Source organism: Prionailurus bengalensis, chromosome A1 (assembly GCF_016509475.1).
Source record: "Prionailurus bengalensis isolate Pbe53 chromosome A1, Fcat_Pben_1.1_paternal_pri, whole genome shotgun sequence".
Taxonomy (NCBI): domain Eukaryota; kingdom Metazoa; phylum Chordata; class Mammalia; order Carnivora; family Felidae; genus Prionailurus; species Prionailurus bengalensis.
The window spans coordinates 123,258,796-123,276,706 of NC_057343.1; the positions used below are offsets into that span (position 1 = coordinate 123,258,796).

General features: G+C 40.8%; 1 protein-coding gene across 1 annotated transcript in view; it reads left to right on the plus strand.

Moving 5' to 3' along the window:
• The window catches only part of STK32A (serine/threonine kinase 32A), a 133,159-nt gene that overhangs the window by 71,757 nt on the left and 43,491 nt on the right, over positions 1–17,911 (plus strand). Inside the window, exon 6 of the mRNA XM_043590425.1 lies at positions 16,698–16,735. Within this exon, the coding sequence (XP_043446360.1) occupies positions 16,698–16,735 (38 nt within the window). The remainder of the gene's footprint in view (positions 1–16,697; positions 16,736–17,911) is intronic.

A 17,911-nucleotide genomic window follows, 5' to 3' on the forward strand; every position in this document is an offset into this window, starting at 1 on the left:
GATGATTTTCCTCTTAGCCCTGGTAGGATGCTCTTCAATGTGTGATCTCATTGTTTCTTTGCTCTCTACCACACACTCATTTATCCCCAAGAAGGCGGCATGACCAAAATGCACTGTCTAAAGAGCCTGTGACAATGAGGAGTGATAAACAGCTACTAGCATACTCATCAATTAAGGTCTTATTTGCAGTTGAGTTGTGAACCAAAAGTATTTGTCTTAACCAAGGTCTTTAGTTTGTTACTGGCAGAGCTTTCTTGGCTGAGATTTCCCCTTTTTGTCTGACTCACACACACTGTACTATCTTGGAAGTTACATTTTATTTTCTTAAGATGATAGTGCATAGGAAAAAAAAAACTAAGATCTTTCTGAAGCTAATCATTTTAGTCAATGATCACTGAGTGACAGATGAATGAACTTGCCAACTTAGTGACATCCCCAGCTTTCTGAAACCTATGGGAGTGACTCAACTAGAGAGATGTTTTTCTAATTTCAAAAGGTGCCTACTCCTTTCTGTTCACTGACAGTTTTTAACCATTTAATGTGTACTACAAAGTACATGTATCATCTTCTTAATGATTTATGAAGAGCTGTCATTTATTGTTCACATACCACTGGCCACCGTGATAATGAGCATTTTGTATACTTGGTCTAATTGGATAGTCAACGGTGCTATGAAGGAGTTGAATAACTTGCCTAATATCATATAGTTAGTGTACTAAGGCCAGATTCAAAAGTAGGACTATGTGATCCGAAGACCTTGCTCTTAATGTAGGCTCCTTTATTTTCACTCATATGAAAATAGTAGGATACCCTCAAGATCAGATGAGCTATTTACTGCTATTTACCCAGTAGCAACAAACATTGGTTTTGATACACATTTTTAGTTGGTATGGGTTATGGGTTAAGTTGTATCTTCCCCAGAAAGATATGTTGAAATCCTAAATCTGAGTACCTCCAGAGGTGACCTTATTAGGGAATAGAGTACAGAGGTAACCAAGTAACATTGATTTCTTTAGGGTGTCCCTCGTCCAATGTAAGTGGTGTTCTCATCAAAAAAGGAAATCTGGGCAAAGAGGGAAGATGATGTGAAGGACACAGGGAGAACACCATGTCAAGATAGGGAACTGGAGTGGTGCATCTGTAAGCCAAGAAAGACCCAAGACTGCCAATAACAGCAAACCAATAGAAGCTATGGAGAAGCAAGGAAGGATTCTCACCTACAGGTGTCAGATGAGCTTGGGCCTGGTAACACCTTGATTTTGAACTTGTATTCTCCAGTTTTTTTTTTTAAGCCACCCAGTTTGTGGTACTTTGTTGTAGCAGCTTTAGCTGGTGTTTTTTTTTAAGCCACCCAGTTTGTGGTACTTTGTTGTAGCAGCTTTAGCAAACTAAGTATGTTTTTATAGTTTTCTTAGCTGTTCAAATTTCAGTCTTCGCATGTAGCAGGTACTTCTCAGAACAGCTTCTATCCTCATTCTTGATAAACTGCTTCAACTATATAATGGGATTGGGGCACCTGGGTGGCTCAGTCCATTCAGAGTCTGACTTGATTTCGGCTAAGGCTATAAACCCAGGGTCATGGGATCGAGCGTAGAACCGGCTTAAGATTCTTTTCTGCTCTCCCTCTGCCCCTCTCCTTCACTCACATGCTTGCTCTCTCTCTAAACAGACACACACACACACACACACACACACACACACACACACACGGGATTGAAGACAAGATAAAAGAAACTTATTAAAATTGGTTGTGAAATTAGGGTAACCCAAGAGAATATTCAGTAAGTCAAATCCATTAGCTTTAGTATATGGTAAATTATTTTATGTTGCCCAGAGACTGTCTGTGGCTTTCTTATAACGTTTCTCTGACCCAAGGTGTTTTGTTTTGCTTTTTAAGCATCTATAAGGGATGGTAAATCTTTTACTTTTTTTTTTTTTGAGAGAGAGAGAGAGTGCACATGGGTGTGCAGGCAGTGTAGAGGCAGAGGGAGAGACAGAATCTTCAGCAGGCTCCACATTGAGCATGGAGCCTGACACAGGGCTTGATCTCACAAGCATGAGATCATGACCTGACTCTCAAGAGTCAGACACTTAAATGACTGAGCCATCCAGGCACCCTTAAATCTTTTTCAATTTGTCAAAGTAGTATGTCCAGTATGAGAAAATTACAAGTCGAAAAAATGATTGCTTAACTGAATACTTTTATATGTTGCCCCTGATATTGGCTTTCTTTTCAGTGTATTGATATTTGCTGTTGCACTCCCTCTCTGACCTCCCCAACTCATGCTGTCTCTCTCTCTCTCTCAAAAATAAATAAACATTAAAAAAAATTTTTAAAGGGGCACCTGGGTAGCTCAGTCAGTTAAGCATCTGACTTCAGCTTGGGTCATGATCTCATGGTTCATGAGTTCGAGCTCCATGTCAGGCTCTGTGCTGACAGTACAGAGCCCAGAGTCTGCTTCAGATTCAGTGTCTCCCTCTCTCTTTTCCCCTATCCCACTCATGCGTGCGCTCTCTCTCTCTCTCTCTCTCTCTGTCTCTCTCTCTCTGTCTCTCTCAAAAATAAACATTAAAAACTATATGTGTGTGTGTGTGTGTGTGTGTGTGTGTGTATGTGTGTGTGTGTGTATATATATATATATTTGATGTTGCATTGGGAGCACAGATTTTGGTTTCAGTTGGCCATTTTGTGTGGAATGGTTAAGAAAATGCCTCTTTTTTTTTGTTTTGGTGTATCTTCTCTTCAGTAGACCATAAGCCTTGCAAATGTTCTCTTTTTCTAACTCTCACAGCAGAAGGGCCACTTGAGTCTCAAAAACAAAACGGCAGTGAAGTAATGAGGGTATTAGGTTGATATGTTCTACTCAGCACCTGCTCCCGAGCTAACAAATAATGAATGAGCATGAATAACACATTGCAAAAACAGGAGAATCTGCCTTCTTTGTATTAGGCATCAGGCAATTTCAAAAGGAGCTTTGTAACTAACCTTCTCACATAAGACCACCCATTTGTGAAAACCCACGTAAAAAAGGCAGAGAACCGCTCATTTACAGGTTAACATTTAACTAGCCTGAACTGTGCTTTTAATAATTTCTATAAGGTTAAGAGTTTTGTTAATATGCAACCTGTGACTTGGTCCAAATTAAATTTTACTTTGCTTACACACATGTTGGTGCAAAGCGTTCTGGAAGCTTTCATCATTTAACACATAGTATCCATCACTTATCTGTATGCCAGGCACATAGCTCTTGAATAGAGCTTTGAAAATAAAAATATATATTTTTTTGTCCTCCTAGAGCTCAGGGTTTAGTTGAGGAGACAAAGAGCAAGGAACCAAATACGTAAATAATCATGTTAGTTACAGATTGCCTTTAGTGCAATGGGAAATGAACCATGGATCTAAGAGAGTACACCTTCGGGATAGAGGCTGCCTTATGCATTAGCATGGTGCTCAAAGAAGACTAGTCCACAGGTGGCCTCTGAACCCATACTTGCAGGACAAGCAGCTCTAAGGTGGAAATCTGTTCTGTCCTGGAGCGGAACAGTGGTCGTTGTGACTGGAACAGGGGAGAAAAGGGGAGAGAGGTTCAAGAAGCAAGAAGACAGGTGAGCCAAGGCCCGATCAGCTCAGCATGTTCAAGAAAACACCATAGCTCACTGTTACTTCTTATTTGTACTTTAGAGAAAATACAAAGCCAGTGAGGCAGGAGGACATATTTGAATTTGTTATCAGTTGGAGATACGAGTACAGCATTCACAGTGAGTGGTAAGAAAATCAGGATGGAAATGGTAAAGAATGGGATACACTAACTATTCTAGATATTAGGGAAGAAAGAGCCTGCAGATTAGGAGTCCAAGTTGCTCACTCTGTAGATAATGGATTGGCATACTTTTTCTGAGATTTTTTCTAATTTGTAAAATAGCTTGAATCATGTCATGTATAATACGGCCAGAAAAATATGAAAAGCTCCTATTATAGTGCTTGGGAAAACAGAAGTGGCTAATGAAGGGAAGCCAGACTGTTTTCCAGACAGATGTACAACAACTCAAGGCCAAACCATAGGATATTAGAGGCGAAGGTTAGCTTAGAAATCAAGTCCTACCTCCACGCAAAGGCAGCTACTTTTCTGCAACGTCCCCAACAAGAAACTGTCTTCCTAGCCAGAAATGGGATTTGGTCCCATTTCAGAAATGGGATACTCGCTGCTACATAAAGTAGTTCGTTTCATGTTTAGACACACCTGATTATCAAAAACTTCTTCTTTCTATTGATTGACAGCCTCGTGATTCTGCTGCTGCCCATGGGAGCTTTAAGGCCTTAAGTCAGACAGGGCTTCTGTTTAGTCATCACTTGCTGGTACTGCAATACTGGTCCTTTATCGTGGCCTTCAAGATTCTTACTGGTCAGTGACCTGTTCTGATTAGCCAATGTTTGTTCCTTGTGAAGTATTTCGAATATTCACCTCTGTTGTCAGGTAACCTGAACTGGAGTCCTGACTCTTCTCATAATAGCAGCTTAGTCAGCTCTCTGTGCTTCTGGGGGTCCCATCTATGAAACAGGGATAATAATTGTGCCCATGTGACAAGGTTGTTTGAGGATAATACAGGATAAAGCACTTGAAGGGCTTATCCTGGTTTCTCATGTGTTGCATTACATGAAATCTAGCATCATCAGTATGTCCTGCTGGTTTGGTGATAGTTGAAAACAACTATTCATCAGCTTAACATCACTTTCTGACCACCTAGTCCTTCCTACACTGGACGTTTCCTAATCATTTGCTCAATGTTTTCTGACGGTTGAATAATCACTATGTGCAGACTAATGTTCTTGGTGCTTATGTGCCTCATCTCATTAAATCTCCACAGCAACCCTACAGAATTGTTACTGTTCTCGATTTACAGATTCAGGCATCTGAGTCTCAGAAGTCTGTTTATAATCTTTTACTGAAGAAGCTAAAGTTTTTCTGAAGGCCCTTACGGTAGTATCTGTATTAGGTCTCATTGACCATACTGGCCCCTCCCCAAATTAAGGGAAGCTGTGACAGGGGAACTAGATTCTCATGATTTATTTATGCCAATCATCCCTCTACCTGGGACTGGGTGTGTTACTGCCAAATTGGGGTTCGATTATCAAGGAAGAAGATGGGACAAATTTCATTATCTCCTATAGCTAGGCAGCGTGGCAGGGTAGAAAAGAGCAGAGATGTTGGCACCAGGTGGCCTGGGCCTGAATTCTAGCCCGGTCATGTATGACTGTGGCCAGAGAGGATATTTTCAGCTCTGGAGCTGAAATGGAGCAAATTGCTTTTTGCCTCGAAATGAATATTCCTTTACTTTATTTAACTTAAACACAAACGGGGGGCCTGGGTGGCTCAGTCAGTTAAGCATCCTACTTTGGCTCAGGTCATGATCTCACAGTTTGTGGGTTTGAGCCCCACGCTAGGCTCTGTGCTGATAGCTCAGAGCCTGGAGCCTGCTTCAGATTCTGTGTCTCCCTCTCTGTCCCTCCCCTGCTCATGAACTGTCTCTCTCAGAAATAAATAAAAGCATTAAAAAAGAAAAAACCCTTCGTGACAGTTACGATCAATAGATGAACACTTTTTGGTCTCTCTTACTTTTGTACACTTTTTCCCTTCCTCTTACTAGTACATTTCTTTCCCTAAAATCTCTTTGGATTAAGGCAAAGACCCAGGAGACCCAAGTTCAGCCCGGCCACTATAGTTGGGGGATTTTGTTCAGGTCCTTAACACTGTGTCCTAGCTTACCTGGTTGTAGAATGGGTAAATATGACCTAGGTTTCTATCTGTGTGAATCAAATTGAATAATGGCAGTGAATGAGCATTGACTAATGCTAAGCAGCAAGGCAAGAATCCTTGTCATTAAACATTCTGCCTGTGAGGACTGCAAGTTGGCTAAAAATCTCCAGTGAGTGGGATGGTATACTTGTCAAACAGGAGGATCTGTACTGTTGAGTCTGTACCATCAGGATAAGCGTGATTCACCTTCCTAGAACAACAGATTTACTCCACAGTAAGACATGAAGAACTTTACTTTTACATTAAAAGAGGTAGGGGTAACTTCTAGAGTAGGGTGGAAAAGATAAATGATTTTCAAATATACAATAGAAACTATGAAAAAAAAATTAAACTTGCTGCAGGCTAATTTGAGCCACATGACAGACCCCCAGGTATAGGAGGACATTCTTCTCTCTCCTTAGGAGGAGTAAAATATAAACATTTGAGATATAAACCAAGATTGCACGTCACAGTCTCTGGTCATACCCCAGCTCTAGCATATAATCTTGGGCAAGTAATTTAAACTCTCTGAGCTACCCCTTCTTCATCTGCAAAAATGGGTGTAATATCTAAGTTAGGGGGCTGTTGTGAGCAATAAAAGATATTCTGTCTAGGGACACCTGACTGGCTCAATTGGTTAAGCCTCTGATCTCGGTTCAGGTTGTGATCTCGCGGTTCATGAGCTTGAGCCCCGTGTCTGGCTCTACGCTGACAGCTCAGAGCCTGGAACCTGCTTTGGATTCTGTGTCTCCCTCTCTCTTTGCCCCTCTCCACTTGCTCTCTCTTTCTCTCTCTCTCTCAAAAATAAATAAACATTTAAAAAAATTTTTTTAAAGATACATTGTCTATCAAGTTGCTGCCGCAGCATGGACAATAAATGGCAGCTAGAACCATTCTATTACTCATGGGAAGTAGAGCAGTTTGACAAATTTTATTTTCAACTCTTCTCAAACACCCTCCTCAAAGGCCCTCCTTTTCAACAGCACAGACACTTGTAATTAAAGAGTTGGCCTCATGCTCGGAACCTATTTGCCCTCCTAGTTAAAATAACCGAGTGAGCCATAGTGGAAAAACCATGAAATTTAAATGCAGTCTCTGCCATTTATGAGCTGTATGACTGTAGGTAAGTCAGGGAGCTGGCTTTTAGGGAACCTCTGTGAGAAGCTTGGGTGGCTCACAGAAGGTCAGGGCTCAAAGGTTTTTGAAAGGTCAGGTGGGAAGGTTAGTTCCTCTGCTGCACTACACCCTTGCTATATTGCTGCCAAACACTTATCCAGCCTCCGTGACAATATCCACATCACATTTTAAGATTTCGTGTTAGGTCACGCCAACTTTGGAAGTGTCTGACTATTAAGAAGTTCTTTCTGAGAGGCTGGCTTAAGTGCTTATTTGTAACTCCCTCAACTGGTCTCTAGTGAAGAACTGTCATCTTTTTTCACCAAAGGGTCCATTAACATCTGGTCCCTACTGCCCTTCCCCATTACCAGAGAAACCTATCTTCCTTGGGTGAATGCCTTGACAAGTCAGTTAGGTTGTGGGGATTGGAGAAGAGTCAGATGCTGGGATGGGGGTCTAGTGCTCTAGCTTGTGTTGTGCCAAGTGGACATATAAGCTAAATTATTACAGACAACAGAGAAGTTCAGCAGTCATGGGAGAAGACACCTGAGAGAAGAAAGATATGGTGAGTGTACTATTATCCTGAACGGCACTTTGAGAAAACAAACACAAATTCAAAAAGGGATCCTGTATCACATTTTTATGGATGGTAAAATCACTGCCCTCAGCTCCTGATTAATATATAATTGCATTATATATTAATGAAATGAATAAAGGAACAGCGGTGCTATCTATGAAAAACCAGCACACCCAAAATGAATATGCAAACAATGTATATGTACATACACATATATTTATTACTACAGAATATATTTGTAACTCATATTCCCTCAAACAAACTGTGGGAAATGCTGGAGTTGAACAAAAACAAAAAAAAAGCAGGCAGAAAGTTGCTAAAGAATAAATCTTAAAAATGCTCATCATAGTAAGAAAACAAACAAACCACTGTAACTATGTGCGGTGATGGATACTAACTTGACTTATTGTGGTGATCATTTCACAATATATCTAAGTATAGAATCATTATGTTATATACCTAAAACTAATGTAATGTTGTATGTCAATTATATCTCAATTTAAAAATGAAATTAAAATTTTTTTAATGTTTATTTTTGAGAGAGGGAGAGGGAAAGACAGAGCATGAGGGGGGAGGGGCAGAGACAGAGGGAGACACAGAATCTGAAGCAGGCTCCAGGCTCTGAGCTGTCAGCACAGAGCCCAACACGGGGCTCGAACTCACAAACTGCGAGATCATGACCTGAGCCAAAGTCTGACACTCAACCGACTAAGCCACCCTGGTGCCCCTAAAACACATGAAATTTAAATTTTTTTTTTTTGTTTGTTTGTTTGTTTTTTCAACGCTTATTTATTTTTGGGACAGAGAGAGACAAAGCATGAACGGGGGAGGGGCAGAGAGAGAGGGAGACACAGAATCGGAAACAGGCTCCAGGCTCTGAGCCATCAGCCCAGAGCCTGACGCGGGGCTCGAACTCATGGTCCGTGAGATCGTGACCTGGCTGAAGTCGGCCGCTTAACCGACTGCGCCACCCAGGCGCCCCAAAACACATGAAATTTAAATTAAAATAAAATAGAATCCACCAGTTAGTAAGAAAGAAATGGAGGATGTACCTGGCCCACAATCTCATTCCAGCACTCTTCACTTCTGCAGCCTCTTCTAAACTACATGTTTCTGCTTACAATCATCCCTTACATCCTTCTATCCCCATCTCACTTGTTTCTTAACATAGGTCTGTTTATGTGATCAATAGGCTTTGTGTGATGTCTTAAATAATATATTATAGAATCGTATGTATAATATTTTTTCCCACTCAAGAACTTAGAGAGGACTCAATCTAAGAGCTCATTATGTAACAAAGAATGAAACCCGAAGTGTAGACCTGTCAGAAAGCCATGGTCACTGAAGGGGTTGATTGTGGTTTGGATACACTGATTTTCTTGCTCCATGTTCTCACAATACCCCATATAGGATTGCAGGGTGAACAACTTGATTCCAGGGTAGGTGCAGTGAAGGGATGTAATTAGCCTATTAAGCTCTACTAATGTCTTGTAAAGTCATTCAAGTGAGAACAGAAGATCTATCAGTTCCGCCTTGGACCCTGCCACAGGGAGCATTGTATTTCTACATTACTATTTATAGTTCCCACAGTAGGCATCAGCTGATTCAGCCTTTTCTATTTCATCAAATCAAGACACAAAGAAGAATTTCTACAGAATGTGTGTGTCCCTAGACCTGAATTTTATCACCCCCAAATTCTGTAGCTCCTCTCTGAAATCATGGACTCTGCAGAAATCACTTCTTTCTTCTCTTTACTGTAATATACAAAAATGATCATTGTATTTGTGATGCATTGGACATAGAGAAAGGGGGCTTTTTTCTCTTATTCTTTAAAAAATACTTACTTATTTTGAGAGAGAGAGAACACAAGCAGGGGAGAGACAGAGAGAGACGAGAGAGAGAATCCCTACTCGGAGCTAGATCCCACAAACCGTGGTATCATGACCGGAGCCAAAATCAAGAAGGGGATGCTTAACCAACTGAGCCATCCAGCCACCCATTCTCTCTCTCTTCTTAAGGGGAAAAGAGATGTATGGTTTATTATTCCAGAAGTTTGAGAAGGCAAACTTAAGCCTACTTAAGCCCTTGCTTTCTTTTGAGCACTTTTATGTGCCTGGGAGCTATAGCATTGAACAATACAGAAAAGATATCCTTTCCCAGAGAACTTGCATTCCAGGGGAGGTAGAAAAACCATAAGTAAATAAGAAAACAGTACTGTGCTGAACATAAGATGGAGGTGAAGAGATAAGGACGGAGGGAAGGCTACTGTAGATTGAGTGGTCAGGAAAGAACCTTGGAGGAGATGATGTTTTGCCAGAGATCTGAAATGACAGGAAGCGCCAAGCCAAGTGAAGGTCTAGGAGAACAGGACTGCAGGCAGAGGGGGCCATCTGTGCAAAGGAGACCAGGCCCAACCAGTGCAGCTGGAGCATGGTGTGTGGCAGGGAGAGGATGCTACTACGTGTAGCTCAGGGCTATGCGGGGCTAGAAAACGTAAAGGGCATATATGCCAGAGGTAAATGGTTTGGATTTTATTCCATGGAGGTTGGGAGCCAGAGAATGTTGTGCAGGGAACATGTGTGTAATGAAAAACACCACTCTGGGTGGTATGTGGTCAGTGGATCGTCAGGAGACAATAGGAGAAGCAAGAAGAAGGTACTGCTGCATTGCTTCAAATGACAGATGATGATGGTGGCAGTGGAAATGGGAATGATAATATTTATTTAAGTTTATTGTCCACAAAAACACATCAAGTAAAAGCTATCATTTTAACTATTTTCAAGTGACAGAGTACATTCACACTGTTGTACGGCCATCACCATCCATCTCTAGAACTTCCTCATCATCCCAAACTGAAACTCCATATGCATTCAACATAAGTTAACATTTATGTCCTCTTCACCCCAGCCCTTGGTAACCACCGTTGTCTTTTCCGTCTCTGTCAATTGGACTATTCTAAGCACCTCACGTAAGTGGAATCATACCATGTTTCTTCTTATGTGTCTGGCATATTTCACTTAGCATATAATGTCTTCAAGGTTCATCTGTGTTGTAGCATGATCAGAATTTCATTCCTTTTTAAAGCTGAACTCCATTGTATGTATACACCACATTTTGTTAATCCATTCCCCCATAGATGGATATTTGGTTTGTTTCTACATCTTGACAACTGTGAATAGTGCTGCTATAAACACAGATATACAATTATCTGTTCAAGTCTGCTTTTCAATTCTTTGGGGTATATACCCATAGAAAGAGAATTGTGGGATCATATGTTAGTTTCCAGGTTTAATTTTTTAAGGAACCACCATACTGTTTTCAATCATTCCATTTCAAAGGTACAGTTATCAAGAGTTGTTGAAGGACTGGTGTTATGAGTTAAAAAAAAGAAAAGAATTAAGAGTGATATAAAGATATTCAGTTTTACAATGGGAGAATTATGGACTAGGTACTAGGGTAAGGAATTCTGGAATAAGAGGGTTTGGGTGGTTATGTGGGACGTGCGTAAATATCAGAGGTTCTCTTTAAAACATGTTATATTTATCATGGCTGTTAGACATACAGATGGAAACATCAAGCAGCAAGTTTGGTACATTATTAATCCAGAATTCCAGGGTCAGTGATGGATGTCAGATATATATAGTATATATATTTTATTTATATATATAATATATATTTATTATATTTTATTAATATAAATATGTAAATGTATTTATATATAAAAACGTATATAATATTTAAAATCACAGGACTAAATGAAATCATTTAAGTGCAAAGTAGTTTTATGTATGACTGAGCTTTGGGCAATCTCAGCATTTAGAGGTGGAACCAAGAAGATACCAGCAAACAAGACTGAGGAGGAATCTCTGTGGCAAAAGGAAAACCAGGAGAAAGGGGATTTTTGCAAGCCATGAGAACCAAGTATGTCAGAAGGGAAGGAACGATCCATTCACTGAGAAGTGAAGCATGACAAATAAAAGTGCACCCACTGGATTTGGCAAGCTGGAGGTCATCAATGTACTTGGCATAGGCAATTTCAGGAGGTAGAGGGGACGGAAGCCTCATTAGAATGGGCTGAAGAGGAGAATGGAGACACTGTTTCTAATTTCTCACCTATTAACAACCCAATCCACAGGTGTTATTGCAAAGGAAAATAGTAAAATGGGACAATAAGTGGAGGTGGCTGTCTATCAAGGAAGGTATTTCCAAGAGACTCGATCATAACATTCTTCATACAAGAGGAGTAGAAAGAGATAGGAGTATAGGAGATAGTGTAGGAGAAGGAAGGAGAGAAATGGCTGAGAGAAATCCACGAGAAGGTGAGAGGAGATAAAATCCAGAGCCCTCAGGAGAAGAGTTGTCTGGGGTAGCTGCGGGGACTTTTCATCCAGTATAACTGGAGGGAAAGCCGGGAGTATGGATACAGAAATAGAGAGGTTGGTAGACTTAGCAGTAGATAGTTCTCTTGTCTTTGTGAAGTAAGGAGATTCAGTAATCAACTGAAAGTGGGGAGCGGGGAGGAAGTGGAAGAGACCTGAGGGGCAATGAAGAAACACGAAGTAGTCCTCTTAGGGAAGGCATCATGCTATGGCTTGGCACACTGGTGCTGGCTTGCGATAGTAGCCAAGAATTTAAATTTTTTTAAAGCTTAATTTATTTATTTTGTGACAGAGACAGCATAAGTGGGGGAGGGGAGAGAGAGGGAGAGGGAGAGAGAATCCCCAGCAGGCTCCCCACCATGAGTGCAGAGCCCAGTGTGGGGCTCAAACCCATGAACTGTGAAATCAAGGCCTGAGCCGAAATCAGGAGTCAGACACGTAACTGACTGAGCCACCCAGGAGTCTCTGTAGCCATGAATTTAAATGAGAAGTCAATAGTACTTATGTCTGTTTCTAGCAAAGTTCAGGAGCTTGGCTGTAGGTGAGAAGCATCAGGGAATTGAGTTTAACCAATACTGGTTTCGTTTTGTTTGTTTTGTAATATGAAGGAATATTCATTCATTCATTTATTTATTTATTTCATATAATTTATTGTCAAGTTAACTAACATACAGTGTATACAGTATGCTCTTGGTTTGGGGTAGATTCCCGTGATTCATTGCTTATATACAACACCCAGTGCTCATCTCAACAAGGCCCAATACTGGGGTTTTAATGAGTACAATCAAAGGGAATAAGAGAATTAAAGATTTGTACAAGGAATGTTAACAATGGCTGTGGAAGGGAAGTGAGGATAGGAGTCAGAGTTTTGATGTAGAAATGCAAGGTGACAAAGTCAGTAATTGATGGTGTCAGTGTGCTACATGTGTCAGCTTGGGAACTGGATTGGAGAGAAGGTCAGGTTGGTCAAAGGCGGGCTGTTGTAATGGCAAAGGGACAATCAGGAAATAGGACTAAGGAAATAATGGGAGCGGATGGATGGAAAGATGATTGGAGGTAATTCAGGGAAGTGAGTGCTAAGGGATTTGATGGCACATCTACATAGACACTGTGATCATCAAGAATGATGAAGAACAAGAGAGAAGGAACTCATTAGTGACCTGCTAATGAGAGGGAGGTTGTATGAGTCCTCCATGTATATTTTAACCAAAGAATTTTGTCAAAAGTAGTAAATGTTGTATTTTTCAAAAGACTTTTCATTCATAAATAAGCTTTTAAGAGGTTCATCGTTTAAAATCAGTTTGACATCTTTGGAGGTGGACAGTGCCAGCATGGTATTTCTGAACATGACTGTACATCAGAAGGTACTACAAGTTTCTGTTAGTTTTTGGACAGAGGCCTCGGCCTGCCTGCAGGAGTCCAAGCACCACAGGTCTGAGCCCCAAGGTATTTACAGCCCCCCGGGTGATTCTGAGCATAACCACTGAATTTAACCTTAGTATAGGTCGCCTAAAATGAAAGAAATAGAGTAATTTCTTTCATGTTTAGCATAACTTGAGCAGGCTAAAGAGATAAGGAAATAGTGCTTAAGTTGCAGAACTAAAAAACATCAACTTGTTCTATCTGGAATTTTAATAGAGTACATAGGGCTTATTTTCATTCTCTTCTGCTACATGAATAAACAATGTTATCATACTGTGGTTTACCCTGTAGTGACTTAGAAGTGACCTCATCAGGCGCCTGGCTGGCTCAATCAGTAGAGCATGCAACTTTGATCTCAGAGTTATGAGTTCAAGCCCCACGTTGGCTGTAGAGCTTACTTTATGAAGTTACCTCATCACATTTTGGGGAAACTATGTACTCAGAATCTTCATTTATACACTTTATTTTTATGTCAAAATCCCCCCTTTTTAAAATTTGCCCTATATTTTCCTCATAGTCCTCTGAATTTAGTAGTAAATATGCCCCTTTACCACTGTAGTCCTTCTGACCTGGTTCCTTATGAGCCTTTCTTATCCCCTCCATCCCAGAGAAAACCATATCTCATTTATCTTTATACTCTGTATGTTCTAGCACAGTGGCTATCAAAGTATCTCTGATACTCAGTATCAATATCAGTATACGGCATATCTATCAGATACAGATCAGTATCTCTGATCTCAGTATTATTCTTTAAGCTCCAAGGTAGTTCATGGGAAAGGTGGTGGATATAATGATACGTGTCTTTGATAAATATGAAAAATGATGCCCGAAGTGTCCAACCCACATCATTTTTTTTTTCTCACCAAGCCCTCATAAATTCAGGCAAAGAAATCATTTTGCTTATCTTGCCACCACCCAAATGTCTCGCCTTTTGTCAGGGCTTCTCATTGTCCCCTTTTTGCCTGTCAAAACATAATTGATGCTCACAGATGCAAGTCTGAAAGAAGGAGCAAGAGCCTGCTACCTGATTTACCTTGAGCTTTGGGTTGCCAAGAGTGTGTGATGGTACACTATTAATGCTCTGAGTATATACTGTTAGGATTAACCTTCGTGAATGCACCAGAAATTCTCCTGGTATCATTTAGACTTTCATTTACTGCCTATTAAGCCCTGTGAGCCTATGGAATGGAATTTAACATTAATCTAGAAACCATCCCTGACATCAAGGAGTTTATGATCCAGTTGGAGAAAAAATAAATGTAAGCATGACAAATGTATGATGGGAGAAGTATTCCATGCAAAGCATGTAGGAGGGGCCATTGACTCAGCATTGGAAATTCTGGGAAGGCTTCCTGCAAGAAGTGACATTGGAGTTGTGGGGTGAGGGATGAATCTGCTTTTTCTGAGTACAGTGGTAAAAGAGCTCTGATTCAGGTAAACAGCAGAAAGCGGCCGGGGGCTGAGGGGGGCGGTGCAGGGAGCATGTGGGGGACCCCATGTGCTTCTATATGGCTGGAGCACAGGAGCCAGATTCTAAAAGGGACTTTGTCTCATATAAGTGAGTTTGGACGTTTCTTGACAATTCTTGAAACAATGGAATCCATCCATGTGCTTGTGGTTGAGTTTGCAATACTGACAGTTTACCCAGAGAAACATGCTGTTTGAGAGGTGCCTGGGGGGCTCAGTCAGTTAAGCATCCGACTTCAGCTCAGGTCATGGTCTCACAGCTCATGAGTTTGGGGCCAGCATCAGATTTTGTGCTGACAGCTCAGAGCCTGGAGCCTGCTTCGGATTCTGTGTCTTCCTCTCTCTCTGCCCCTCCCCTGCTTATGCTCTCTCACTCCCTGTGTCTCAAAAGTAAACAAACATTAAGAAAATTTTTAAATTAAAAAAAAAAAAAGAATTAGTTCTTAGGCCTCTGAGACACAATCTAAAAAAGAAAGAAAGGGGCGCCTGGGTGGCACAGTCGGTTAAGCATCCGACTTCAGCCAGGTCACAATCTCGCGGTCCGTGAGTTCGAGCCCCGTGTCAGGCTCTGGGCTGATGGCTCAGAGCCTGGAGCCTGTTTCCGATTCTGTGTCTCCCTCTCTGCCCATCCCCCGTTCATGCTCTGTCTCTCTCTGTCCCAAAAATAAATAAACGTTGAAATAAAAATTAAAAAAAAATAAAGAAAAAAGAAAGAAAGAAAGAAAGAAAGAAAGAAAGAAAGAAAGAAAGAAAGAAAGAAAGAAAGAAACTGTTTAAAACCCCCTGACACTCTTTCTAGCCAACTGTACCCTGCACCAAAGAAAATATGCCACGGATACAGATGATCACTTACAAATCCAGAATCAATTTTAAGAATCTAACAAACAAAATAAGAAGATACTCAGAGTTCATGAGACTACCCATGCACCTGCATGGTGGTGTGGCATATACTTTGTCCTGCTTGTAGGCAAGGGTCTTGTCATTTATGAATATTTTCAAGAAAAGAGGACCCTGAGAGTGTCTGTCTGTCAAAGGCCAAGGTCACCTTATGCTGGTGACATAGAAGCCACTTGACTAGGCTGAAAACGTGCCCCCAAAACCTATTTCAGAATTTCATCTTTAATGGCTCTTGTGAATTTAGGTTGAAGGGCTTTAATGGAACATTAGAGAAGGGCAGTTAAAACCCGAGAGGGCAGCAGCCAGGGCCCCTACCCACGCCAGTGCTGTCCTCTTATGGAGGAGTGCTGCTTACAGTAATACTCGCGTCTGAGGACTTTGAAAACGCTACAGGCCATTTCTCTAAGTATTTACCATCACACTACTCCCTTCATCAGAAGAGGGTGAGTTCTGTTCCCTCCTGTGGATTTAAGGATCTCGTTAATGTGTGGAAGACTAGGCCAACTCCATTAACCACCCCAGCAATAATATTAAGTAACTAGAGGCATCATAGCATCATCCTTAAAAAGATCCTGATCTCTGCAAGTGTAAAATATAACCATATGATAGATCATTTTTTTCCTTGTTTTCTAGTCTTGACTTTCACTTCAGAGTGACACAGATGAAACCGATAATTAATACTACCACCTTATGGCAATTTAATTGTTCACATGACCCTAGGAGCTCTACTTACATGCTTAAAGTAAAGTACACTACGGAGTCTGAGCTTTCGAAGGAGAGAGACTCAGGCTGTAAGCCCAGTTTGCCCATTTTCCTACTCTGTGGCCTGGAGTTAAGTTGCGTAACCTCTTTGAGCCACAGTTTTCTGATCTAGAAATTGGGGGTATTACTGGTAACCGTGTCAGGGAGGCACCATGGGAACTGGATGAGCTCACTGTTTCAACCCCACTGAGAACTCTTGTGCATTTCTAGTTTTGCCCTTTAGTTCTGTTCATTTGTTTGTCTAATCATGAGCAACTTTCTCTTTTCCTTTTACTCTCCTAGGGATATGAAGCCTGACAATATTTTGCTCGATGAACATGGTAAGTAAATGATTTGTTTGCAATCAACGTGACTTGCATGTAGAACAAAGCACACGGGACAAAAACGATCATCCTCAGCAAAGGAGCATTACACGTGGGAAAGACCCTTGGTGGTTCAGTTAGCTGAGTTCTATGCGCGGATATTTGATGGGAGGGAGGGAAAATCTGGGGGGACTTTATTCTTACAGCAGTGGCACAGGACACCAGTATACCCTTAAAGAACATTATATAATGAAAAATGTCCCTCTCTTTTCACTTTTCTTCCTCTCCTATTGATTTCAAGAAAACCATCACAGGTTTTTTTTTTTTTTAGTGCTAATTTGCCTTAATATCTTTATGAAAATCATCTCTCTGTTTTTATAAACACAGAAAAGGCCTCAAGGTTAGAGCCCTTGGCAGGCAAGAGTATCTACCGAATTATTATGACACCATTTTGTTCTTGCATCTACTTTTATGCTTTTCTTCTTATGAGGGAGACTTGGTTTCACATTAGCAAAAGAGATCTCAAGTTTTCTGTTCAAAGATTTTTCAGTTACAAGGAAAACCAATCAGTTTACAAATGGATAAAGAAAATGTGGTGTGTATATGTGTGTGTATATATATATATATACATATATACACACACACATATACACACAATGGAATATGACTATGTAATCAAAAAGAATGAAATATATTAACTTGGATTTAAATAAGATGTTTTAGGGGTGCCTGGGTGGCTCAGTCGGTTGGGCATCCGACTTCGGCTCAGGTCATGACCTCAAGGTCCATGAGTTCGAGCCCCGCATCAGGCTCTGGGCTGACAGCTCAGAGCCTGGAACCTGTTTCGGATTCTGTGTCTCCCTCTCTCTCTGACCCTCCTCTGCTCATGCTCTGTCTCTCTCTGTCTCAAAAATAAATAAATGTTAAAAAAAATTTTTTTTAAATAAATAAAAATAAATAAGATGTTTTAAATTTTAAAAATTAAAAAGTTAAAAAAAGCCAGTTTAAAGAAAAAGTAAACAGCAGTGTGGGGCACACCCAGATGTGAAAGTGCTACAGGGATATGGCAATGACCTTGAAGGTGACCAGTGGATGCCTAAAGCCCAAGCAACACTGATTAAAGGTATCTTGAGAGCAAGCTTTTGCCAGCAATGATTAATGTGTGTCATCTCTTCCCAATGTTTATTTTAATGT